The 27,643-nt window shown below is 39.4% G+C and overlaps 2 protein-coding genes across 4 annotated transcripts; both read left to right on the top strand.

Moving 5' to 3' along the window:
* The first annotated feature begins 647 nt into the window (after positions 1 to 647).
* On the top strand, positions 648 to 12,127 carry LOC142369217 (uncharacterized). Of its 2 annotated transcripts, none has more exons than XM_075451517.1 (8): positions 648 to 700; positions 3,805 to 5,734; positions 7,755 to 7,918; positions 8,008 to 8,228; positions 9,512 to 9,641; positions 9,745 to 9,845; positions 10,640 to 10,858; positions 11,523 to 12,127. In XM_075451517.1, exons 2-7 carry the CDS (start codon positions 3,823 to 3,825, stop codon positions 10,854 to 10,856), a joined length of 2,745 nt encoding a protein of 914 aa, XP_075307632.1. In that variant the 5' UTR covers positions 648 to 700; positions 3,805 to 3,822; the 3' UTR covers positions 10,857 to 10,858; positions 11,523 to 12,127. The 2 variants fall into 2 exon arrangements, with proteins under 2 accessions (XP_075307632.1, XP_075307633.1); XM_075451518.1 differs by lacking the exon at positions 648 to 700 and adding an exon at positions 714 to 863.
* Positions 12,128 to 13,403: 1,276 nt separating this feature from the next.
* ccdc149a (coiled-coil domain containing 149a) lies at positions 13,404 to 27,339 on the top strand. Of its 2 annotated transcripts, XM_075451258.1 has the most exons (13): positions 13,404 to 13,547; positions 14,475 to 14,636; positions 14,836 to 14,874; positions 15,232 to 15,339; positions 15,459 to 15,575; positions 16,550 to 16,722; positions 18,176 to 18,248; positions 18,426 to 18,510; positions 19,103 to 19,247; positions 19,467 to 19,543; positions 21,114 to 21,146; positions 25,018 to 25,122; positions 26,091 to 27,339. In XM_075451258.1, the coding sequence occupies exons 1-13, from the start codon at positions 13,497 to 13,499 to the stop codon at positions 26,618 to 26,620; spliced, it is 1,698 nt and encodes a 565-aa protein (XP_075307373.1). In that variant the 5' UTR covers positions 13,404 to 13,496; the 3' UTR covers positions 26,621 to 27,339. The 2 variants fall into 2 exon arrangements, with proteins under 2 accessions (XP_075307373.1, XP_075307374.1); XM_075451259.1 differs by lacking the exon at positions 21,114 to 21,146 and having other exon boundaries at positions 26,091 to 27,337.
* The last annotated feature ends 304 nt before the right edge of the window (positions 27,340 to 27,643 follow it).

The raw sequence follows: 27,643 nt of genomic DNA, 5'->3' as shown, positions 1-27,643 counted from the left end.
TAGGCTATTTGAAGGTGATGTAATAAATCATTCAATCTATTGATTGTAGACCCATGTTGAAAATATCACTTTATGATTACTTTCTAAAACCAAATAAATGAACAAATAAAGAAGTAAAATTCTGTGGAAAGCCTCCAATGTTCTTGTGCTCCACATTCTGTTGTTCAAATTCCCCTTCATCTGCATTTCATTAGTTATCCCCCCCCCCCCCACACGTAGGCTATTCGACAGTGTTCCTCGTTTTCTCCTGTTCCTCGTTATCTTTCCCCAGCTCTCTTTTTCGTTTTGGATGTTTCGGACTCCTGTTTTATTGTATTCCCCGCCCTTGCAGTGTCTTTTATACACTCAGTATCAATGTTCCTTTTGTTATCTAACCTGGCTTTCTACAGCATGTCGCTGTTTGGACCCTGTGCTTAATGGACATAGAATGTTTTTATATTGCTTTAACTCCACAGAAGTTTCTAGTCACAAGCACAAGCCGACAGTTTTAGCGATAAAGTGTTGCCAACATACAGCCCTGGCAGAAGACTTTCAAGTTCGCTTGTGTGTTAAATGAGAAACGAAACTGAGCGCACAAAGTACAAGTTAAACGCTGCGCTCCTGTGCGTGCTGATGTCATTGGGAGGAGCAGAAAGTCAAAGCAAAAAAGACTCACTGCGCTGAGTTATGACGGAGGACAGATGCTCAGCTCTAAGACGCTGTAAGTTGATGTCGCGACAATCTACTTTACTGTACTATTTTCATTGTAAAAGATAATCTAACCTATGTGTTTGATAAATATAGTTGTTTACTTCATGCATTTTGCGACCAACGATTTTTTTTCCTGATCAGTTGAAGTACAGAAGGTGTGACTGAACTTCCAGGTATTTCCCACCAACACTTCCTGTTTCTAGACGTGTTTTAATCGTTAGCGTTTATGACAAGTAGTAGACCAACTTGGAGAAGTTTATATTACAAACATGGAGCGAAATATGGGGAATTTTTGTCAGGTCTTCGCATTAAAGTCTTAATTATCGGCGTTATTCCCATTTAGAATCAGTGATCAATTTCTGTGTCCAACTTAAGTAATTACAACTTCTCTCAGCTCACACTAAATATGGGAGAGATTCCAAACTGTTAATTTTTCTCATATGATGGCCCTGATGATGTTACAATGGACTGGGTGATTATTGCTTGTTATTGTCCTGTTACCAGTGTAACTGTCTTCAGAAATAAATTCAGAATAGCTCGTTATTATTGATCTGACTTTTAGGGAGTGTCGTTGAACATGTTGGAAGCTCCAGCTTCTAAACCTGTCAGTCAGTGCCGTGAACTACACTGGAGATCAAAATCAGAGAACAATTTATGAACACTTGATTTTTCTGAAATAATGTAATCTCCATTGCCCAACATTGGAAGGAATTTTCGTTGTGGCTAAACCACGCTATGAGAAGACAAAAAAAACCAGAACTTTATTTTACAAAAATCACATTAGTGTAAGGTTCTGATAAATCTCTGTATTCACTCTGCATGTAGCTGTGTAAGAGGCCCAACTACTGCTGCAGAAAACTTTCCCCGAACCATGACACTCCTCATGCACCTCTCACTGACTTCTTAACACACTTTGGGTTCAGTCTTTCCCCAGTTTGACAACATACACAATGTTTCCCGTTGGACCCAAATAAATTAAACTTGCTTTCAAGTTTTTTTTTTACTTTCTAAGACAAGGCAAGGCAAGTTTATTTGTAGAGCACAATTCGCACACAGGGCAATACAAAGGGCTTTACAGCTACATAAAATCACAAGAAGGCAAATAAAATCATTCCATAAAACATAAAAATAATCATGGATTAATTCAATTAAAAGCAAAGAGTGCAGATAAAATACTTTCAGGTGTCATATGCACAGCTAAATAGAACTGTTTTCAGCCTGGATTTAAACATTGTCAGAGTTGAGGCCATCTCACATCTCTGGAAGACTGTTCCTGTTTTTAAGAGCATAAAACTGAAACGCAGCCTCACCTTGTTTAGTCCTGACTCTGGGCACCAGCAGGAGACCCCTCCCTAGGGTTCTCACAGTCCCAGTTGGTTCATATAGCTCTAACATGTCAGAGATGTACTTTGGTGCGAGACCATGAAGAGACTTGTACACAAGCAGAGTTGTTTTAAAGTCTATTCTCTGAGCGACAGGAAGCCAGTGCACTGGACTAATATGGTCGTATTTCCTGGTTCTAGTCAGGACTCGAGCAGCAGCGTTCTGGATGTACTGCAGCTCTCTTACACCGTTTAGAGAGCCCAGTGAGCAGGTCGTTACAGTAGTCTAACCTACTGGAGACAAACGCATGGATTAGTCTAAGTGTAGTTTAGACACTATTCCTTTGATTCTCGCAATGTTTTTTAGATGGTAAAAAGCTGCTGATGTTATTGATTTATTCATTTTTTGTACCAGTTCTCCTTTACCCACACAACATGCTCCTGAGCAAAGGTTAGTCTTGCCTTTTGATTCATTCTACTAATGAGAAGTTTGGTCACTGCAGAGCGGGCTTTCAGTCCAAATACTCTTAAACGTTGTGATACTGTTTGATGAGACAGATCCTTACCCTGTTCAGTTCTGAACTGGCAAGCGGTCCCAGCTGCAGTGTTGAACTGATTACACATTGAAATACCCACATTACTCTGTCCTCTGTTGCGTTTGTCTTTCGTAGACGACGAAAGACATACACATCTTGTTTCTACTTTTTGTTTATACTCACAGGGAGGGACCTAAAAGCAGACTGACACTGAGAGATGGGTGAAAAGAAACTGATTTATTAGAGATAATGGTGAAAGCTAGGTCAGCTCAACACGTTTAAAAAGTCAGTGAAAAATTACGCTGCCAGTTTAAAAGGGTTTGTCTGATGATTAAGGAAATTCGCACCAGGTGTCAGATTAACACCAATAACTGGGAGGTATCTGAAGGGGTTCTCTTATGTTGATCAGTGTTCATTTTCAAATATCTGTATTTAAGTTTTTTATACTGTGCTTTAAAATACATGTAACTTGTGAAATATACTTAAAACACTGCTGTTTTACTCTTGTTTGGTTCATTTCAAATAGCACTGTGCAGTGAAATTGACTTTTAGCAAATTGTAGGTTTACGTGTTAAATTGACATTCAATCCCACATAAAGTTACTCTGCAGTTAGATGCAGGTAATTATTTGCTCCAGCTTGTCACGGCGTCAGTTTAAAACCCAACACCTCAGTGAAATGCCCAATCTGTGCTTGGGGCGCTAAGAGTGACCGCAGTTCAAATTTGCGACAAAGAAACAGATATTTTCCAAGCACAATGTTTCACGTGGAGGCTCTAAAACTGACAGCAAAAACTCACAGACAGAGAGAGATTGAGATAAGATTGATCAGTTTTTACCTGTATGCAAGGCAACTGGCTTCTCACTTTCACTACTGGCATCCACAGTCCAGTCAAAAATGATAACATTTCCAAATAATTTCAGAGAGTTGTGATCATCTGACACCCTGGTCCAACACAGCCAGCCGAATGCAGCTAATTCTATTAATTTTTTATTTATTTGTATAGCGCCAAATACAACAAATGTCTATGTTTGTTGCTAATGTAATGTTGTCATAGATACCAGCTTCTTGGGTATACCCAAGTTTAAAACAACCCATTTAAACACACTACCTTTGGTGTAAAAATGGCTAATTTGCTTTCATCAAAATGGTTCCGACTGATATAGTACCTTTTAACCTTATTTACAAAGCACTGTCTTTCTCACACATTCACACATTTATACAAACACTCAATTTAATTATTTTATCTCCTCACAGGTTATCTGAAGCAAGAAAATGAATGTCAACACACAGTTTGAAGACATAATCCCCCAGCCGACAGAAACACATCCTGTAATACAGTGTATACTTGACAACAACCTGAAGAAGCTGAAGAAGTTACTGAGGGACAACGACATTAATGAGGTTTATCCCTGCAGAGAATGGAATGACTATATAACCCCACTGATTGCTGCTGTTGCAAATCACAGCCGTGATATTTTCACTTACCTTCTTGGTCTAGAAGTGGACCCAAATTCCCCTTCCGAAGAAGGCTTCACACCTCTGCATTATGTGTCCATATCCAAAGCACCACTTATTTTTGCGAAGGAACTGTTCAATGCAGGAGAAGATCTAAATGGATGGAATGTTTTGACACCACTGCAAGTTGCTGCCAGCTTTGACAGAGAGGATGTCATGCAATTCCTTCTCTCCAAAGGTGCTCAGGTAACTTTGTTACCTATAACTGACCCTCAGCATCTTATTGACGTAAAGAAATTAGCCCAGAAGATTCATAACTTTGCATCTGAAGGAGATGAACTGTGCTCCAAAATCCGCCACTTTTTGGATCTGGAGATTGCTCTACAAGAGAAATCACCAGAGGAAGTGTTCAGAGCATTTCACAGTCACATGTTACTGGAGGATCCTCAGACCCATTTGACCATGATTGAAGTGCTGTTCACGGTTACTGGGCAAGATAAAGAAAAGTACTGCCAAGGAAGTATTAAATGGCTGAAAGAAACCGAAAATCTGAACACATATATTGAAGGTGCCGCGAGTCGTTTGGCAAGCATCCCAAAGCCACATATAAAGAGGGCAGTTGATAGTTTGTATGCCATTTTCTGCACAATGGATGATATACCAAATGAGCAAGCACTGGCTATAGTTCCCCATCTACTGGAGCAGCTTTGCTGTCAGGAGAGAGCTGTTCTGCAAACTTTATATGTGATAACACAGAAAACAAAGGGCATTCTTGGCTGGGATAGATCCTTTATGGAAAAGTTGTGCAAAACAGTTGCTCCTTTTGTTAATGAGCATTACTTCTCTGACATCAGGGTCTACACATATGGCATATTTGGAAACTTGCTTGCAGTAGAACATGCAGCTTACATGTTTAAATCAGTGGGGATAACTTCAGTGCCTGAGGACATACAGATATCTGCAGCTATGACAACCAATGACAAGCTGAAAGAAGTGCTCAGACGTCTGAAAAGTCATTGTATTCAGCCAGGGTCTGAATATGATGGAAATGCAGCCTTACCTGAACCCAGGAAAAAGAAGAAGAAAAATAAGATGAAAGAAACAAAACGGGAAGTGAGCCAAGAAGAGGCAAATGATGAATCTGACAGTGCTGCAGCTGATGCCATGGCATCGCTTTCTATTGTAGGATCTACGTCAGCTGGACAAGAATTACCCCGAAACACCTCAAATTCATCGGGAACAAGAAGATGGCTGCCAATCAGCAAGAGGTGGAAGGAAAAACTGGAGAAGCTGGTTGGCACTGATGAAAGTAAAGTAACCAGAATTGGGAGCATTGTTTATATGAATGATGCAGAATTCCGCATTGCAAAGGGAAGCGATGGTACTGAAGTCTTTTTGGGGCTGAGGGATGACGGCACGGAAGTTGCGATTAAGAGAATGTCTAAATGTAACTATCAAGTGCTGAAGAATGAGGAAGGAATCCTGCGACTCCCAGAGCTTGATCATCCATCTATCGTAAGATACATTGATGCTGTGGAGGACCAAAACTTTGGATATCTTGCTCTCCAACTTTGTGAATACACCTTGGAAGAATACATCAGAGATAATGATGATGGTCTGCCGATGAGATGGAAACTTGTCTCTCAGTTTCTTAAAAGTTTAAGGGTCCTTCACTGTCAAAATCCTCAAATTCTCCACCGTGATCTCAAACCACAGAACGTTTTGATTGGTAAGAAAAGATAGAAATTTGTTAAAATGAAATTCAGGAAAAGCATTGTTGTCAAAGGTTATTGTAATAAATCTCTGAAGTAATATTGGTGAAACAAATAACATTGTGGCAGATCAATTTAATAATATTGCAGTAATATTTTGAAAGCAATATGTTAACTTTGTGACAACAAAAGAGATTGTTAAGTGTTATGGTTGAACTTAGAGTGTGGAAACGTTAATTAGCCTAATAATCAGTTGGTGTTACTGGTCAGCTTTTCATAATCTTTCATCGTCACCTTTCTCTTGTTTTAACTAAGCCTGTCAAAGTCCTAAAATTTAGCTATTCCAGTAATCAGATGTGGATTAATTACGAATGATGAGCATTCCTAAATATGACCAAGAAATTCATATTTTCTCTGTATATTGTTGTTGGAACATAATTTTCTTTATCTGTGACAAATTCAAATGATGGTATTATTAAGATTGGAAAATAACATAAACTCTATCATAGCACACACTAACTCAGTTTGGCTATCTGTTATGCCTCTTATAGGATATAGGATATATAGGATTTATTTTTCAGGACATTTGTTTCATGGAATTTGTGGGTTTTAATCATTGCTGTACCTCTTTATGATGGCTTGTAAAACTTGTTGAGAGTTGCAACTTTCAAAACTTCTGTGAATCCCTTGTCATTGACAATATCAATTGGTCTACAATCCTTGGGAATACATTCGGCAGTTGTGTCAGTCAACTTATCAGAGGTACACTTAGTTGATGCCCTGCGTTCAGTGAGGGTGGTCTGACGCAAGCCTTGTGTTACACCCGAAGTTGAAACCCAGACGAATACGTGCTTGGCGTTGAGATTTGTATGTAAAGCTCATGGTGCCTCAGTGAAACTCAAACTCTTGCAGTGTGTGCAAATGACAGTGTGTTTTTTGATTGTTCCATCTTTGTTTTTTTATACTCAAACTTCCCATCCAGGGGGCCAACTGGTTCTTCGGGTTCCTCCATCTCATGGGTTGAATTGTGGGACATGCGAGGCGGGGCATCCTGCACATGTGTTAATGCGTTAAAAAAAGTTAGCGTGTTAATTCCACAAACTAATAGTTTTGTGTTTACACGCTTATTTTGACAGCCTTAGTTTGAACTTTTAAAAAGTTAATGAAATTTAGATAAACCAATAAAACCCACCACCAGTGGATCAAATTCAGACCTTGACCATTAGTGTGACAGAACAAGGTAAAACTTTGACTGTTTTTTTTACAGGAAAATAATCATGTTTCCAGATAATTCCTACGTTTTGACAAGTGGTTAAATTTAGTTTCACCATATACAGTACCTGAATAACTTCTCATTGAACATTTTCACAGATTTTTCATGGTTATGACACATAAACTGTTGAGTGTTTTCAGGTAACAAACAGAGCCTGAAATGTCTGATATTACAGTTAGCTATGTCAGCTTGAAATAGATATTTCATAATATAATAATATTTTAGCATTAAGTTTTGTTCTAACCAGTTTTGTTTCACAAGAATATTTGTGTGACTTCAAAGGTAAATGGTAGTGTAAAATGCACACAAATCAACCGGTATTAACCCATTTGTGTCAAATCTTGACCCCACTGATATTTCATTTTTAGTCATAAAAATTTAAACATAACACTGACAAAGCCATTTTACTGCTTGCCGGTCAATATATGTACATCAGAATAATTACTTTTTTAGTACTAAGTAGTTTTGCTGCATTGTCATTTTATAATTTGCGTCTTCATTATAAATCTTGCTTTTTGCCCGTTATGACCCTTTAACATAACTTTTAGTCTAATACTAACCACATACACCCATTTTTAGGACAAGTCTGTTCCCTGGTGATATTTTTACATCAATTTCTCTATTATTTAAATCAAACTAGTATGCCAGTATTACCATGTTAATGTATGAACTTTAATGCAAACATCAAAGCATCAGTAATTTACATTTTTCATTTTGTTTCATGATTTTGTATTTTTTTTCTTTTTACATGTTTTGTCCTCTAGATGTCAAGGGGAGGGCAAGATTAGCTGATTTTGGCATTAGTAGACTTTTAAAAAAAGATCAAACAACCCTGTGCACAGGCAGGGCAGGAACTAAATGTTGGATGGGCACAGAGACGTTAGGAGAAGAATCTAAGATACCGTACAAGTCAAACACTGATGTACAGGTGAGTTTTTCAGCTAATTAAACTTAAGAAACAAGTTGAAGTTGTTGAAAAATTACCTAAACTGATCAAAAGCTTTCTTGAATTTCAAGGTGGCAGGGATGCTGATTTACTATATCCTCTCAGGAGGACACCATCCGTTTGGCAAATCCTTTGAATGTGAGTACAACATTTACAAAGGGAAGTACTGTTTGGATCATGTTGAAGATGTGGTGGCGAAGGATCTCATCGAGCAGATGATTGATAAAGATCCAAAGAACAGACCTAAAGTGGAAAAATGCCTGAGTCATCCCTTCTTCTGGCCTTGTGGAAAGTAAGAAAAAAATACTGTATGGTTTATTTTCATGTAGTGCAACTTAATATGTGAGTTCTGGATGAAAGCATCACTCGAGAATTTTACCTTTTTGTTTTTTTGCTTTTTGGTTCTCCCTACATTTGTGGGATGAAATGCCACTGTCGTTAACACAGACTGCCATATGAACCCCATATTAACATGCACTGCTGCACATGTGAATGTGTTGTCATGCTTTGGAGGCTGACAAAAACATCTCCAGTCGTCAGTAAATATGTCATGAGATGAGACAAAATGGTGTACTGTTACAGGACCTAAGAAGATTTAGACTGCTTTTTTATTTTTTTATTTTAAGGTTTATTTGATATTAGTGACCTTTGGGGGTGTCACTAATATCAAAGTGGGCGGACAGGAAAGGGGCCTGAGAGAGTGGGGGAACACATGCAGCAAAGGGCCCCCAGGCCCAGTGTAAAACCAACAGCCTGTGTACATGAGATGCTTGCTCAACCACTTGAGCTATATGGTGCCCCAGACTGCATATTTTTTATATAGTATGATATATGTGATGAACAACCATGCTTGCACACTTTATCTTTTTCCTCATTTCTCCCATAGGTTTGTGTTGGGTCTAATTGCTGCATCTGCCAATGAGTTTTTAAACTGTATTTATTGTGGTGAGAGTGTGTTTTTTATCAAGTTACTAGTCTGTGATGTAGTACTCTTAAGTAAAATGCTGTCATGATGGGCAGGGAAGTTCTGAAGTATGGTATCAGACACTTTGCTACAGGGCAGTTTCAGGCCCATTTCAGGCCTCTTTATATTGCTAATGTGTGCTCATCAGTACACCAAGCTCACCCCTTTCATTTGCCTGGGATTTTACACTCCCTATGACAATCGAGGGAAGAAAAAGTCCTTTCATTTTTCTGCGATGTCTCCTTTTCAACTTGTCTGCATTTGGGCTCTCATTGTGGGCATTAATTGGGCTTTGGAAATCGCACAGAATCAAAAACAGTGTGGACAAATGTGGAAAAAAATCTTGGAGAAAACTCTCTTATCTCTGAGAAAACTCAGTCGCAAATCTCAAGAAGATACAGGGGGAAAAAAACTAATATCACCTGAGCTACTGCAACAAGCTGCCACCAGTGCAGCACTGTTCTAGAAAGAATAGATAGTTCAGGCATGCAAACATATGCAGCTTTGGTAACCTTACTAACTCCAAATCTTTCTACAGACTTCAGCTCTTGTGTTTGGCTATCGTCATGCAGACTGCATGAAAGCATAACTGAGATCTTTTCTTTTTCCAGGAAAGTTGAATACTTAACAAAAGTTGGTAACCGGGATGAGGTGGCAAACTATAGAAATGCTGATCAGGAACTCATCAGTTCTCTTGAAGAATGTACTGGTGATGGATCCTTTGAACACTGGAAAACCAAGGTTACTTCAACTTCACAGCTTTAACAATTGTACTCATATATTCCATTTCACAACTAATTTAATCTATCTATCTCTTTATTCATTTATTTATTAATGGAGACAGTTTCCACAAGAGCTCGTTCAGAAGATGGATGGCAAAAAAAAAGCCTACACTGAAAACACACTTGGATTACTACGCTTCGTACGCAATCTCCACGAGCATTAGTGAGTTAAACTGTATTCCAATTCATGCATGGTCTGAAATTTCATTGACAATGAAAGGATGATTATATCCTTGCTTAAAGACTGAGTGATCCTGTCTTCTGACATATGGGTAATACTTAAGTCTAAGGATACATCACTGAATTACCAAACAATTCACCAACCACCCAACCCCCTTTTGCTGCTAAAGCTGGTTCTACACGTTACAAAATGTTCCGCCAGACAGGAAAAGTGCAACGTTTTGTGTGTCTATGAGTTTAGTTAGATCGGCATCAACATTAGAAACCTCTGTAAGGTGATTCAAATGAATTATTTTCTAACAGTGGCATTTGTTAAGTGATGGGATAAGTTAAACATCAAGTGCAGTCAATTTTTGAGATTCACATGTTGGAAGCAGGAAATGCAGTAAGGTCAAAAGTAAATACACCCTCTTTCAATTCTATGTTTTATATATCCGACATAAAAAACAATCAGCTGGTTCTTTCCTCATTTTAAATACAGTATGACAAAAAATACCTCAGATGAACTACAGCACATATTGCATCATGTCATTATTCAGATAACAAGTACTTAGTTAAAACGTAGAAACAATCTGAAAATCCACACCATGATTCATTAGCTTGTAGAATCTATTTTAGCAGCAATAACTTTAAGTTGTCATTTTCTGTATAGCTGATGCCTTTCTCACTTGGCAGATGTGTTAACACACATTTGAATGCTTCAGGCCAGCAAACTGCAAGAACTTTTTTCATTAATTCCAGCTATAATCTTTCTGGTACTGTCACTCTTCTCCACAGTGCTAAGGATGCAGCAGAAATTGACGTCCTGGTGTTATTTCCTGATCTCTTTGGATGTGTTTACAAGTTTTCAAAGAGCCGAGGGTGGAATGACGAGACACCGCTGAAGAAAATGTTTCGAAGAGACGACATCAGCACCATCAGAAACGTGTCCACAAACACTGTGGAGGATCTTAGTGTCCCAGTTCAAGAGTCTCAAGTCGGTGACTCAAGCTGAAGGTGAATTTGAAGAGCATTTGTGATGGAGCAGTAATGACACAGAGTTATTATGAATATTTCATGATGGATTTGTTCAATAGACATGCGGTAATATGACCGAAGTTGTTGTTCATCTGATGTTGTATTTACCCGATGCTTAGAAGGACTGTATATATATATATATATATACATATATTGTATATATATATTGTTTAACCTGACTTTCTATTAGTTTGGGTGATGCAACAGAAACCCTTACCCAAGACTACCCAAAAGAATAAGATTAAATCACCAACAGAGTGACAGAAAAAGGAAATTCATATTTTGTAATTTATCAAATTGATTTGGTGTCACCTGAAAAAAACTGTTCAGTCAAGATTTACCAAAATCTGTTTTGAATCTGAAACAAACTTCCTAAAGATTGAGTGGGTTTGTTCACGTTTTGATAAATCTTTTGAATTTTACGATCAGTTATGCAGTAAATTACCAACAGAGACTTCAACAAGAGATGCGTCAGTGATGCACATTTACAAGCTTTGTTTTGTCATTTTGGTAAAGTGAATAAATCCAACATGATTCACACAGTTCATCATATTTTACTGATGACTAGCAGCAATAATGTCTCTGATATTGTCAAAGATTTGTCAGCTTCCTACTCTTATGATATTTTCCCTTTTGTTCACAGTGCTCAGGATGCAGCACAAGTTCATATCCTGGCGTTAATTCCTGATCTCTTTGGATGTGTTCGCAAGTTTGCCAAGAGTGGGATGAAGTGAGGCACCTTGATAGAAATGTTTCAAAGAGAAGACATGAGCACCTGTAGTGTCTGATACTTACCAGCTGTGCGAAGGAGTGCAGGAAACAGGGCGTCCCAAGATAGGAAATTCATATAGTCGAACATAAAACATTTTGAGAATAACACACTCCTGCATCCAGGAGAGGCTCACCAGAAATGTATACATTATCTTCTGGCTATGTGCCTGTGGACAGGGGCGCGCATCACCTTCAGGGTCACAAAATTGGGAAAGGTTTTTACCTTACTTAAAGGTAGAAAAACCCACAGTGAGACAGAGATTGCACGAACATTTGGGCTGATCTTGTAAGGGAAAAATTAATTCCTATATACATTGTATGAGTGTTACTCTGTATCACCCGGTAATAACTCATTTAAGACACTTGTTTTTCTCTTTTCTCCCTCTTTCAATGAGGGAATTGTGCTCTTATGATTTAACAACTTTAAGGAGTTTGACAGGGAAGATGGCACGATACCGAGGCGCCTTGGCTGTAGAAAGGGAGGAAAGATAGATAACAAAGTCTTGAACATATCAAAGGAGTGACTACGTATTAACCTGTATATTTACTGACTTGTTTTTCGCCTAAGAGTCAGAGCAACTCTGAACTCTGTTCTGTGTTGTTCTCTCTTGCAAGATATTATTAAAAGCATCTTATCTCCTCAGAAAAGAACTGACTCTGTGCCTTACTAAAATTTCCGCAACAATCTCTCCAGACTTGATGCATCATTCTGTAAAATATTGTCAACCCAAGAATCTCAACCCAGTTGAAGTTTAAGTTGAATTTAAATGTCGTCCCTTGGGCTCTTTTTTTAAGGAAACATGGGATATATTTCCACTACTATGCAGGTGACTGTCCAATTTAGTTCAACTTTTTGAGTTTTAATGAAAAGAAAACTTTTTGTTTGGTCCAAGTTTAATCCCCCTTTCGACTTAAAATTCTTCCTCTGGCTTATCGCCCAACCTTGGTTGTCCCAAAAACTTGGTTGAAGCTCAGAGGGGATTGGACTTTTGCAATCATGGCTCCCAAACTTTGGAACAAGTTGCCTTTAGATTCTAGACAGGCTCCTTCTCTTCCCGTTTTTAAATCTCTTTTAAAATCACATTTGTTTTCTTAATCTTTTACCACAACTTGAGTTGTTGAAATTTTGAAGCATAAAATAAATGTATTCTTATATCTAGTTGTTTTTTTTAAAACTTATATTGCTGGTGTTTGCATTTGTATGTGTGTGTTGTGTAACTTTATATACATTTGAAAATTATTTAAAATGTATTTTTTTTACCTCTCTGTATCATGTTATACTGTGCTGGCTTTTGAAATGTTTTTTAATGTGAAACTTTATTGTTATCTTATTGCTGCCAACTTCACCAGGACTTCCTGGAAGAAGAGATGTCACATCTCAATGGAGCCTTCTTTGTAAAATAAAAGGCAAATAAATTAAATTGATATTTGATCATTTATACTGTCATTTATTCACGTTAAACTAAACTTAAAGGAAAAAGAGCGTATTTCCAATAATATTAATATTTCGTTTTCAATTTTTGCCATTTTCTCAGATAAATAGAACTCACATCACATATATTTTAATAACATTCTGTCCCTCTGCTACGACGGAAACGATGTTTGTTTACTTAGTTTCACTGTTGTTCTATGACTGTGTTTCTCATGCAATGCTTTTAAACTGTCATAATTATTGGTCAAAACTTTATATCCAGAGACTTTTATTTTCGCCCCTTAACCGGAAGTTGTTTATTGTGATATCAGGGAGGGGAGAAAAAAGTGACGTCGCACGATAAACAAACGGAGGAGGCGAGGCAGCCACGTTCAGCCTGTATCCTGACATCTCTGTCATATTTTTTTTATAATTATGCAGTCTTCCAAGAGGAGTGAGAGCGACTGGCAGGGACTAGTTAGCGAGGTAAGTGAAAGACCGAGACCGTGAACCGCTGCTGCCGCGGCGGACGGATTTAACAGATGTTCCGCCGGTCCATATGGAACGAGCGTCGGCGTTTTGACTTCAGACGGACGAACTGTCGGGTGGCACATTGATCCCAGCCTCTTTGGTCATCACCTCATCTCCGCTGTTATGGTTTAAGACCATAACCAACATGTGGACCAACATCATATGAAGGCGCCTGTCACGGGTCGGCATTGTAGTGGTTCTGACACCTGTGGGCCCACAATTACTTGTTATTAGAATATATTCGTTTAAGCCTCTGAGTAAACATTGTGGTCGGCTGTAATTGTAAATTGATGATAATTCTGGATTTAACAAGCTTATGTGATTCGCATTAGATATAGAAAGTGTCACGAAAACAGCCATTCTTATGCGTAGAAGCTCAACAATGATATCAAGAGACTAAACAGGCATTGGAAGAGATGATTTTTTTTTCTATTTTCATGACTGAAAAATAGAAAAAAATCATAATACATTACAAGGAAATAACATTGCAGTGCTACACAGGCTCTACAATAAATACAAGTTTTCTTTTGCACAATCAGCTCCAGCTGCTGCTTGATTTGGTTATGAGATGGATATCAAGGCTTGCACCGTTTTTCACTTTCTTATCTAAATGACAAACTCTTCCTTCCATTGTGCATTTCTCCATCTGTAAGGAACTAGTCAGGGTTGGCAACACTGGGACATTGAAGTCATCTGACCAGTTCCAGCACTGGTCCGTCGGGAAGCTCAAAGTTCAGACCAAGTTCACATAATCTGTTGCAATTTTCACTGCATATCCTGTGCACCTGGAATTAGGGCAGCAAGCAGCACAACCTGCACAACTCTATCCACAACACTGAATGTTACAATGCCACCATTCTGTTCTTTGTGCATTTGCTGCAGTTTCTGGTGTGCAAACGCAAGCTGGAGAGTAAGAAAGAGGCACTGCTCATCTTGTCCAAAGAGCTGGATACCTGTCAGCAGGAGCGAGACCAATACAAACTGATGGCTAATCAGCTGCGAGAGCGCCACCAGGGACTCAAGAAGAAGTACAGGGAACTCATCGTAAGTCGTTCAAACCCTCAAAATGGCGCTCTCAGTTATATATATTTCCAGGCACCAAAAAAATCAAGTAAAAAATGTTTGAATTGTTTTTTAAAGGTATTAATTTATGCTATTTGTACTCTGATGCCGAAACTAGTGTTTGGCAGATGCATTTGATAATAAAATGTATATTATGTATGTATTTCTTTTCATGTTTTAGGACGGTGATCCCTCTTTACCACCAGAAAAACGCAATCAAGTAAGTTGTTGGTTTATTTTTGGTATCCCATCTTACCACAAAGTGTTTGGCTTCTTTGTGTAAAATTGTTATAATTAGGCTAATTTGAGGACAATACTACTCACTTTTGGTAATAAGAAAAACAAGGATGAGTCTATATGTTGGAGGCATCCTGTACGACTGCTTTTTGGTGCTTTTAAGGACATTGTGACAACCCCAAATGAACAGTTGACACGTTAAGCAAACACTTCTTGCTGGGCCTGATGGAGAAAGAGATGGAGCCCTGACTCAGTGAGATTTATTGGTGGATTTCATTTTAATCTCCCCCGTGACTAATCAGTTGGCCCTTTATCCGTGCACTGTTCTTCTCTCATTCAGGTGAACCTGGCTCAGCTGTTGAGGGACTCGAGGGAGCGAGCGAAACAGCTCACTGAGGAGGTGAAAGACCTCTCTCAGAGGCTGACAGAGGCTCAGGGAGATAACAAGGTGTTGTCGACAGCACTTGTACACAGTTACACATACTTCATATCATGAATTATTTTTTGACATTGAATCGAGTCCACGTGTGTGACAGAAACAGTGAACTGATTGTGTTATTTCTGCAGCTGCTGAGGATGACCATTACTCGACAGAGGCTGGGGGATGAAGAGGTGGGGGTGCGCCACTTCCCTGCGCATGAGCGCGAGGATCTGGTTTGCCAGCTGGAGAGAGCGGGGCTACAGGTTAATGCATTACACACTTTAACAGTGCTACAAACCAGGCAGTTGTAGTGAATCCTCTATTTCAGTTTTTTTTTTCTTCTGTTATTGTGTTTATTTATTTTCTGGCCTCATTTTCTTGTTCTGGTTGTCTTTTTTTTTTCTTTTTTTTTTTTTCTAAACCACTCATCACATCCATTCGACCATAACAGTCCTGCTACACAACTTTGAAGAGCAAATGACTGTTAATAATAATGATTACACTCACTATAAAAGTTCTTTGTGAAACACTTTTCAAAACCTAGTTTAAAAACGAGTACATGTACTGTAATTAGAATACATAAATAAACTAAAATAAGGTGAAAATTGTCAATTTCCCTAATCTTTTACATTCTGGAGATTTCTTTAAAAGTGGCTGTACTTTCAATATGAGTGCAGAGCAAACTTTTAGCTCCTGTAGTTGCATAGTTGCTGTAACTACCTGATAAAAGAGAAGCTCATGATACAGAAATGAATTCATTATAATATGTCCTAATACAAAGTCACACTGTAGTTTGCATTTTGCATCAGGTTTGAAATACATATTGCTTTTTGTTTGCTTAGAGATCACAATGCAATATGATCATGTTTTACCATTTCTAACCACTGAAAGTTGGGAAAGAAAACTGAGAGTTGTTTTTGCATGTATCAACGCTTCGTACAAACACAATTTCAAACTCAGAATGGATAGCTTGTGGGCTTGATATTTTCTGAATATGACAAATCGTGCCTCGAATGAAAATGTCTTCCTCCACCTTCAACTTCTGTTATAGCTGAAGTCACTGAACACAAAAGACAGGCTTTCACAATGGGCAGCTCCTAAGTTGCTGAATGCTTAAAACTATCAATGCACTCTCAGCAGACTATAGTTTAATGACCAAGGCTTTGAAGTATCTCTTGTCACTTGACCCCATCGGAGTTTTCCCTTCCAAAGATTTTGTCTGGGCACCTTTTCCTAGATGGAAGAGATGGAGCACACCATAAAGGCGCTGACAGACGAGCTGCAGGACATGAAGGCGGAGCGCAACGTGTTCAGGGAGAAGGCCGACAGACTAAACCTTGAGATCAACCACATTTTGGGGAATAATGAGAAGCGCATCATTGATGTCGATGCCCTCTGCATGGAAAACAGGTGAGCGTAAGACATCTGGTTCAAACACTCTCTGTTATCAGACTAATATTTCGAACATGATCTGCTTTTACCTCGCTAAACGATAACTTCTAGGGAAACCGTGTGTTTTTATCTTTTGCAAGTTCCCCTGAATTTTACTGTACATTTTATTTAATTAGCAGTTACAGAGTACCAGGCAAAGGTTTGAACACACCTACTCAATCAAGGATTTTTCATTATTTATTTTATTCTTTTACATTGTAGAACATGTAACACATTCTGATCAATGTTGCTCTTCAAGATGTAAAAATAACTAAAACAAACTGGCTGTGTGTCAAAGTTTGGATATTTAAAGGCTTTTGCTTTGATGACAGCTGTGAAAAAATCTTGGAATCCTTCCCACCTGCTACACGATGTTGTCATGTGGAATCATTTTCCAACTGCTCACGTGCTGGTTAAAGTGTTGTCCTGAATTCTGAATAAGTCTTCACCAATGCCAGCACCAAGCCCCCACGCCATCACGCCACTTCCTCCGTGCTTCACAGTGCAAAACATCATTTCAACTTCTCCTTATCACACAGACATGTGTGGCAGCTGGAATCAGAAATCTGACCCTGGTTTTGTGCTGGTCTAACATTGATTTACAGTGTTTCATGGCTCAATGGATTCTCTTCTTCTTGGTAGCCCTCAATCGACTTTTCTTTGCTGCCCAAAGGTCTGATTCACACAGATCTGCCTGTTGCTCAAACTTTGATGTGGGCTCTAATTTGAGTTACCATTAATCAGCCATCGCAGAGGTTTGGAACTCTAATTTACTCCTTCTGTGCAAGAGAGAATACTCCTAACGTTCCTTTCGCTTGGCAGTCCTCGTGAGAGGCGAGTTTAATCTGTGTTTAATGGTTTTTAAAAAAAAAAAAAACTTTTGAAGTTATAATAGTCTAGACTTGCAGTCATTTGTCTTTACCTCATTGGTGCTTGACTGTATGACTTCACTTTGAAATTTTATGCTTCGATCTTGTGAAACTCCTCACAACATTGAAAATGATTTTCTTGATAACCCTTTGTTATTTTAGATTTATTGTCATTTTGTGACTGTCTGAAATTGTTTTATTGAAGGTAGTTTTTGTTTTTCTCACCTCTTGTATTGCTTGCGTCTTACTGAATTGATCGACTTGTGTCTTTTATTGTTTTTTAGTCACGTTTTCGCTTTTATTGAATGTTTCCTTTACCGTGTTGTTTTATATTTGTCTTGTGATTTGTATTTCTCTACATCGCTATAAATGGCGGCTCAAAGATTATCGAGTTTGAATAAGTAAATGTTTGGTGCGCACAAGGTTCAGATGACAGCGTTCACACTTGCTCACACGACCTGAACTCCAGCTTTTCCTTGTGTCACACCGTCACGCCTTGCATGGAATGTGCATGCTGTCATCTGTGCTCCCACTGATTGTATTTTTCATCATTTTCCCTGTAGATACTTGCATGACCGTTTCAGCCAACTGCAGGAGGAGGTGAACTTGCTGAAATCGAACATAATGAAGTACAAGGTAGAGATCGAATGCCTCTGTTCACGTGACTGTTGTAAAAACTGTCTTGAGACTCTGTGAGTCCTGACCAAGTTTGGGTTACTTCTCAAAGATTTTTGCAAAACTAGCTGCTTCCTTTCGGAGCCTTCAACAAGCCCAGCAGGATGAGCTTCATTCCCTTGTTTTCATTCTCCACAGACAGCCCTTGAGAGGAGGAAAAACTCCAGCACATATGGGAAATCAAACAACAGTCCCCTTACTGGAGTGCTATCAGCTAAACAAGGTGGTAACACAAACTGTGGAGCTCACTCAGACATGGATGTCAGAGCAGTTGGAAATTGTAGAAAGCCTGTCAAACCTAGTGTGACACTTCTTTTTTTTTCTCCTTTCAAATAATTTCTTATCACAGAAACTCCTCAAACTTCTTAGTAAAACAAGTCACTGTGTATCCAGCCATGACTTACTTGGTATTTCCGATAACTTTCTTTTTGCCAATCCAAGTCAGCTCCCGGACACCAGCCGAGTTTTTTAATTGTATTCTGAGTGGTAGAGCAGGGAAATGAGGCTGCCATGATGACTGGCAGCTGTTGGAAGAAGCAGCACAGCGGGCTCTGGAGTTAAAGTTAGAAGAGTGTCACATAGCAGACAGCTGTTTCTAACGCTCCATCTCTGTCTTGTTCTTGTCCTGCTGTTTTCCCTTCTCTCGTTCTGTCTCCCTGTTCTATTTTTACCCGTTTTTAAAATGTTCGTTAGTGCATTATTGGCAGTTTGAGGGTCAGCCCCAAAGCTTTTGCACTTTCTCTTTTTTGAACTTCTCCTTCCATTGTTTCAACCTTACACACAGAAGCACATTCATCTTCTCCTTTCCTTTTCAGTCCAGGAAATGCTCCTGGAGGAGCAGCGCTGCAGCTTGCCAGCCACTCCTCAGTCCATCTCTGACCTCAAGTCCTTGGCCACAGCCCTGCTGGAGACCATCCATGAGAAGAATCTCGTCATCCAGCACCAGAGGCACACCAATAGGTAATAAGAGGGTATAATAATGATGGTAGAGGAGCCCCACCCACTCCTCTACTGACTACAGAAACGTTTCCATAAGCTGTACTCTTAACTTCAACCACCTGACACTTATGTTTGTCTATGAATCCTCCTCCTTAAAAACAAACACTGAACTGTAGAATACAAATTCAGACACAGAGACATCAGTATGATGAAACCTGGCCCCTCTTATCTGGTCTGCAGGATCCTGGGAAACCGCGTTGCAGATTTGGAAAGAAAGCTTAAGACCTTGGAGGTGTCGGGATTATGGAGTCTACCAGGTGGGTCTAAAAAAAACTAAACAAACAAACTTAAAAAAGCATATGAAGTGTACCCCATTTCTCCACTGACCAAGGTCTTAAAAACAATTCGACCATGAAACAGTCTATTATCTGGAACTGTACAGTTGTTCATAGATTAGATCATTAGTTCCTGTTGCTAATTTGAATTCTTATTGTAAAATGAATGCAAAGTTGTAAGTTTTATGGCTGCACTTTGTATTAAACTTTGTTAAACCAACAAATGACCAACCATGATCAATAGTTTACTAATGTTTGATAAAAGAAATACGCGAGTTTCAACATCCGTGTCTACTGTTAGCGGCCTGTTTTTATTCACACAGCTGTAGAGGGCCCCATCTAAGAACGTGTAATCCGTACCACACCATAAGTAAACATGAATGTGTGACTGTGTGTGTCATGTGCACGCACACCCAATGGAGACTTTTCCTCTGACCTCACTTGAACCCATATCAACTAACCCACAGGATCATGCTCCACGTGGGAAGAGACAGCTTTTTTGTAGGTTCAACATTAAGTCTTAGATTAAGTTAGAATTGATGTTTGCTTCGTTTAAGGGTGGGCTTTCGGTTCAGTTGTGATGGCTAAATGAAACCTGTTATCCCTTTTTCTTTCACAAGTTATCACAGTTTCCTATGGTCTAAATGTCACGTCTGTGGTCAAAATGGCCCTGAGGTACAGTCCAACTGCTCTGTCTTTCTTCACCAGTTTTCCATTTGAAGCTCTGTTAATCACAGACTGTTTAAGGCCACAAAGTGAGCCACTTGACTCCACTTGAGTTGAACTGGCTCGGGTTCAGAAAACACTGCATCACCGATAAAAAGGCTTGAGCAAAGTAACAGTCAGCTGGCTCATTAATTCAGCAGGCAAAAATTACATTCTTCTTCCTCTGTTGCATATTGACTCAATAAGCCCATGGGCTTCACTGTTGTGCTTGTCCTCTGAGACCTGTTTGGGATTTAAGATATAAAATGAAGTACAGACAGAACGTTGTTTGCTCATTTCTTCTTTCAGCCAACTCTATTGCTGCTGGTGAGATTTGATGTTTAGTGCAAAAGCAAAAAGAAAGAAAGAAAAGAAAGAAAGAGTTTTAACTTCCCTCTTCTGAGTTCAGCATGATTTGAAGTTGAAATTTTCATTTCTACTCTGAGATGGGAGTGATGTAGAAATCCCTTCAAATCTGAACGGCTCATTGAATGAGATATTTTCAAACTCGGGGGACTTAAAAAAAAAATAAAAAAAAAGTGTGACAGTTTTTCAGTTGATAGTGATCACAGATTCCCAAATCTTTTTTTTTTTTGTCAGAATCTCTATCTTTTAAGTTCAGGGTAATAGGCGAGCAAATGTCACTGAGTAATTGTGTGAAAGCAGCAAATGTTATGTAACTGTCAAATGAATTTCCCTGATATTGTGCATGCCCTGCATTTACAGGTGAATACTTTGCTTAGCCTGTTGTATCCCTCTTCCTTTCTTTTTTAGAATCTTAACATAATAATGAGATTTTGTATTCATAACAGTGTGTGTCTCTCTCTCCTCTCTGGCTGCATCTCAGGCTTGACCTACCACGTATCGGTGGGAATTGGGAGTATGTATTCCTTCTGCCCCACTTAGCCCATCCATGCCCTCCACTATGTCATGCCAGGACAAATCTGGGCAGATGCCCAGAAAACATGCCACCTCATGCCCACCTTTTACAATGTGTCGACTCCATTGACCACCAGCTCATGTGTCTGTTCATGATACAATTGAGTGAATCATGCTGCCTGAGCCAGTCAATGTTTTAAGAACTACTGAGGGATTGTTTTAAGGACTTAAATTTTTTAAAGTGGTATATTAGTCTTTAAATTTGTATTCAGATTCTCATTCGAAAGACTTTGATTCGAAAAGCTTGTGAGAATATCGAAGTCTGCCCTCAACATTTATTCTTATATACAGTATATGTTATAGGAAATGAACAGGATTCGACAACCTTGATTCAAACCAAAACCACGTTTTTATGAAATTGAGTAAAATGGCAATCAGAGGAAAATGTGAATTTCATGTAATTGTTTTTAAATGGCCCGCGACCCGACTGACGGATTCAGCGAGTATAGAAAATGGATGGATGTTTTTAAATGGGAACATGAAGACATACCTGCAGATTTAGAACACACAGTTCAGTATCCAGCACATAAACTGTATTCAAGTTTTTCTACCTTTATTATTGCTGATTTATATTTGTAAAGCATACTTTTGCTGACATGAAAAGACTTTCATAGAAGCTGTCACGTTTTGTGAGAAGACACAGCTGCTAGCTGTTCCCCTTCGGTAAACGAAAACAAAAAAATGCAAAACACAAACAATCTACCAAATGGAATCAAAGTAGCGTCCCAAATTAAATTGGCAGTCTGTAAAACGGGAGACAAAGCCATTCACAATAATTCCCCCTTTTCTCCACTGGAGGGCGATGTTGTGCCGTCTATGAACAGCACTGATGGTGGAGGGGCTGTGGCTGAATGGAGGTGCCCTGTCATGAGACCGTCATTCTCTCCGCCATAAAACTGACAAGCATCCATTACTGAAAATGATTGCCCACATTACAAACACATTTAGGGGAATGTGCCGTTATTAGGGAATTTGTAGGCGAGGGACCAGAATGCCTGACGACCACACTGTCCACCACAGTTAGGAAGACAGAGAAATAGAGAGAGATGTGAATGTCTGTGGCCTTGATGTGATAGGAAGTTGGGCTGATATATATTAAAGGCAAACAGCATAGCATGGAGGGCCTTGGCTGCATACCTGAAGCCTGGAAAAAAGCAGAGGCGACTACATTGTCTTCGGATGAGAGAGAGCCAAACACACTAACAATGCCATCGATGCAGTGAGTCAGATAAAGTTAAGATGGATAGATCTCTCAGTTCATCTCCATGATGTGCGAGTGCAAGCTGAAATGTAACATTGCAAGTGAAGACCTGTCAGTGTGCATCACCAATTGAAAAGAAAAAGGTGAATACAGACTGCACCATTATAGCTCTGTTTTAGGATATTGACAGACTTTTTCCAGTTAAGAGGAAGACATTTCACCCTGGAGATGGACAGCTCTGCCTTCCCGTGTAGATCTATTACTGTGAGAAAGATTGACAGATATGTCCGTTGCTTTTCCTTTTGTCTCCATATTTCTGTTACGTAGTTTATGATCTGTTATATTGTGGTTTCACATAATGTAGAATTAGTTTCTCAGCAGAGCCGGATAAGTGTATGCGCGCATATGCAGTGTGTCTTCAGTTAGTTGGCTGGATAGGCAAATGCCAGTAAGGTGCCTCCTCCTCCTCCTACTGGGTGCTGCCTACCTCCTAGAGGCACAACTGCTGTGCTCAGTCAAAGCCTTGCTCTGTATGTGTAATAACAAGGTCTGCCTTATTAATAGCTTAAAGGGGCAGTCTGGACTCCTTTGAAGCCCCTCACTAAAAATGTACCAATGAATGTGCTGCAGAACCACCAGTTATGAGATCAATATCTGAGCTTAATGACGGAATTTAAGGAAAGGTAAAATTGATCGGTGTGGAATGATTCTCCAACATGAATTTTTTTTTTTTTCCCTAAACCTACTTTAGGTTTTAGAAATGGCTCAGTGGGAGGGGAGTCAGACTCAGACTTTATGCTTGCCTGTCTTTTGTAGTTTGACCATCAAAGCCCTCCAACCTCCAAATGCAGTTTTTACTTTTGCCTGTTAAATGTTATCGACACTCCTTTGGCAGCAGTTTCACCAAGTGCCCTCAGACAGTGTGCCTCTGTGCTGTTTCCATGTGCACATTTTTTATTTCCTCTTGCACTCAAAAACAGAGAAGTTTGTGTCTATGTCTATGTACAGCGCATGAAGGAATAGTTTTCTTTTGTGACAATTTCCCGAAACTTCTGGGAGACTGTGTTGGTCTGTGTTCGTACTGAGTTGCTGTGAACACTGTTACAAGACATAGAACACAATTTCTGTTATGGCTTTATTTGAAAACAGTTGGAATTTTTCTTTTCTTTTTTAAATTTGCATTTGAGAGGGTATGTCATGCTGTGTTGCATGCTGGAGCATGGCCGCCATTTTGTAAGGAAATTCAGAGTTTCTTGCATTCACACGATAACCGCAGAGCAAGCAGGAATATAGTTTTTGCAGTGCATGCTGTCTAAACTAACTAAAGCGTGACATCAACTTCACATGCACTATTGCCACGTATGACAAATAATTTGTCAGGTATCAAATAGATTGCTTATTTAAGAACTGTCAGTCAGGACTGAAATGAATGTCATTTGGAGAGCCAGGCTGTATAACAAAACCACAATAAGTGAACTAATTAAATCAATGCATTTTAATGATCTCAGAATGAATAGTCCATAAGAGACCAACCGAACACTGACTCCAAAGTGGACCTTTAATGTTGTTTGCAAATGTTGAGGAAAGTATTCAGTTGGTTGCAGTTTGCAGTTAATTATGCTGGATGTCACTACATCTTCACTCTGGACCTGTATAGGTCATATTTTTTATGTTTTTTGGTTATCTTTCTTTCATTCTGGATTACAAAGCCCAAAGTCCCCAGATAATGGAATTATTCTCTCCCAAAGAAGATGATGCTGCTAAACTGCTATAATCGCTTTATTTCTGTAGACCATGCTTTTTGTACGTTACATATTCACACAACTATGCCTAGTGGCTACTTTGGCGCCTCTCATGCAATCCACTGACCAATCAGATTAGACTGTGCTTGATGGCTATGATGCGTTGAAGGGACAGAATCAATAATAAAGCATTTCACACAGACATTGAACAAGATGCCGCTTCAATAATCAATGTTTGAAAAGTAACGTTTTTTTTTTTTTTTTTACTTAAGCCGGAAAACCTTGTGTAGTTAACTTTTTAGAAAACTTTTTTTTGTATCTCTGGATTCACCCAACTGGTATGTCGAAGCCTCGGAAAGTCTCCAGCCTCAACCTCCCACACACTTCCTGTTTTCACGTCCTTGAACAATGAGCATCCATAACAATGTGGTCCTGGTTTACCATTCTCATGCATCATATCATCCAGGCATCCATTTTTTCACTCACCTGTTTGTTTTTGTGCCACACACTTGAATAATCGGAGACACATGCCAAGTTTTGCCTATTCAGAGTTTCTCTGAAAGGCAAAACGTGTGTCTATGTGCATATACCATGGTGTGTATATTTGTGACGTCTGGTTTATAGTGCACAGTCTCCTATGAGTAGCATATGGTGTCAGCCTAAGAGGCGTGCAGCCATCACTAATGAAGACAGATGACAGAGAGCTCAATCCTCTTCCTGTGAGCACTGCATCGCATACGTGAGTGTATGTTTGTATGCTGTGTGTTCCATCTATTTCAAAAAGGCACTCTTCTCACCTCCTTCTTTATTTGTTGCCATCATTTTCACATGAAAGTAACATTGGGCTTTCTTTCTTGGTTCTCTCCCAGGAACACGAGACAATATCACACTGAATGAAAATCTTCAGCCAGAGCTTCATCCAACACGTGTCACATCTCAGCCAAACAAACAACCCAGAGTGCAACCATCCAAAGGTGAGCGTGTACTTGTGTGTGGCTGGCTTATTCAGTCATTGATGACAATCCCCACAGCTTACGGCATAAACACTGTAATTAGCCACCATGTGCGTAACACTCCCTTCTACAGTATCTTCCATGTTTAACCCAAGTCCTTTCCTTTGCCGCCTCCACTGCTCTCTGCTTCTCATTGGTGCAAGCTGCCCAAATGCCATGGCATTTTGGAAATGTGAAACAAATTCTCACCCACTGACATTCAGAAACTTCTGCCATGTTCTCTTTGAAAAGCGGTGGGGGATGGGAGCAGTCATAAATATGGATACCACTTTCAGTAATGTTGCTTTCTTCTTGCAAATTTCTGTGTGTGTGTGTGTGTGTGTGTGTATACGTGTGTAGGTAAAAGGCGGTTGGGACACCGTGAACAGTCTTTAACCTTTTTAGCTGCATATCCACAGATATGGGTCAGTAAGCCCCAAAGTGGGATCATATTTTTGGTAAAGTAGCAGAGTTAAACCACTGCTACTGCTCAGATGCAGGGCATCACAGTTGTCTTGAGTCCCCTTGTCTGGGGCACTGTTGCTATATTTAGCCTGTTGCCATGGAAGCACTTCAGTCACATAAGTAATTGAATTAACTTTCTACATTGGTAGAATGGTCCAACGCTAAAAGAGGAAAGTTTTTACGTTTACTATCATTCTGTTTTTAGATGGACTATTAATGCTGACTTTGAAATTCGGTTATGAAAATAATAAGCGTAATAGTAATGCCGTAAATATCAGTTGTTATCGATGTATTGAGATGATTTATTGCAAAACAAAGATTGCAGAACACCTGTCTTTGTATTCATTAGTAATCAGACTTATAAAATGGCACAATCGGGGAAAAATAAGGCATAAATGTTTGTTTTCTGATGGGGCTTCACCTTCAGATCAAGTGAGCAATTGAAATGACCACTCATCTCATTTAACTTCTCCCACTTCTGTCAGACGGCAGAGGTTCACATGAATCATCTTGGGAATGCCGCACGGCTGGAAGTGACCTTGGCACAGATGGTGTCAGCAGGGAGGACGCACCTGCACTGCTCAACAGCCTGGATCCTCTTCACGGGGTGGAGACGAATGAGATTGACAGGAGAGAAATCGTGACCCTGACGGATGACCCTGAGCTGGAGGATGGGCACAGTCCATTGGAAGAGGCGGGGCATGAGGTGGAGGGAGTCGAGGATGAAGAACTAGGTTCCACAGTTGAGGAAGGGGAAGAAGCGGCTCTGGCGCTGGATGTCCAGCTCACTCAGTCAGAGCTTCAGTGGCTTTCCATTGAACGAGCCTCCATCAGTCTTCAAGGAATGGGACTTCTGGCCTGCAAGGACAGTGGCTCTAACGGTGAACATGAACACGAGGAAGCTTCAGAATCGCCTCCAAAGAGCGAGGCCGCAGAGGAGTCGAGTTCAGCTGAGTGGGGCATTCACTGTCCATCTGCACAGAGTGACACTTCTCAAAGTGACAATTTGGCATGATCTAACATCATGGAAAAGCTTCCTGAAATCCTTATTGTTGTTATTGATGATTGCATTAATCATTCCTAGTTGCATTCCTGTGGCGTAGCCTCTGCTCATTAGCTCCGTGCCTCATCGAGCAGCTCTCTTTCAGTCAACAAAGGAGAGAAAACACTTCCAGCCACTGCTAACAAAGCCAGAGGTACATCATGGGAGAAGACACTCTCCAAATCAATGCACTTGCAAACTGCATGCCCTAAAAGGAAGAATACGAACTTGTCATCACCAACTCTTGTGCCCCATGTTCCCTTCTTGCTTTTCCCAGTTGTTTGCTTTCTTCTTCATACCAAGGAGTGCCACTTAACTCAGAGCTGCATTTTGTCGGGACTTTGGTGTAACAAAAGATTAATGAATGTGTTGGACTTATTTGTGAATTTATATTCTGACTTTAATTCTATTGGTGTCTATTATTCTGGAGGAGTACATCTTACAAATCATTCCAAATTCATTTATACCAGTTAATACTTAGTATTTGGTTGCGACTACTTGTGCCTTATGTGTCAGAATATTTAATATTTGAAAATATCGATGCATAAATCTGCAGCGTTGTTGGTTGTTATTTTTCTTTCCAGCAAGGGTAATTATATCGATACACACACATACACATCTGTTTTGTTTAGTTTGCTATTTAAATGTGTTAGATTTAAGTGGTGAGATTCAAAAAAGTATCTAAAACTAACAGTTAAAAGGCCAGAAGGATAAATCATACAAATATTTAGCATAAAGTAAATAAATTGAAGGCTTAAATAGTTCTCTGTACATAATAGATCGTTCAAATGGCCATTTAAATAGATGGTTAAATAGAATAATTACCAGTTAGAAGTGGAAATATAAAAAAAACTATGATAATTTCGAATGGATGACTAAAATGATTTAATGATTAAATACTTGAAATACCAAAATAGTGGTCAAAATAAGAAGAATAAGAATCCTGTAAAGAATTAATCTGGTGGGATTTTTAGATGTACACACACAGGAAGTTGA

This window comes from Odontesthes bonariensis, chromosome 19 (genome assembly GCF_027942865.1).
Source record: "Odontesthes bonariensis isolate fOdoBon6 chromosome 19, fOdoBon6.hap1, whole genome shotgun sequence".
Taxonomy (NCBI): domain Eukaryota; kingdom Metazoa; phylum Chordata; class Actinopteri; order Atheriniformes; family Atherinopsidae; genus Odontesthes; species Odontesthes bonariensis.
Note: the sequence above shows the minus strand (reverse complement) of the source record. Positions and strands in the feature narration are given on the sequence as shown.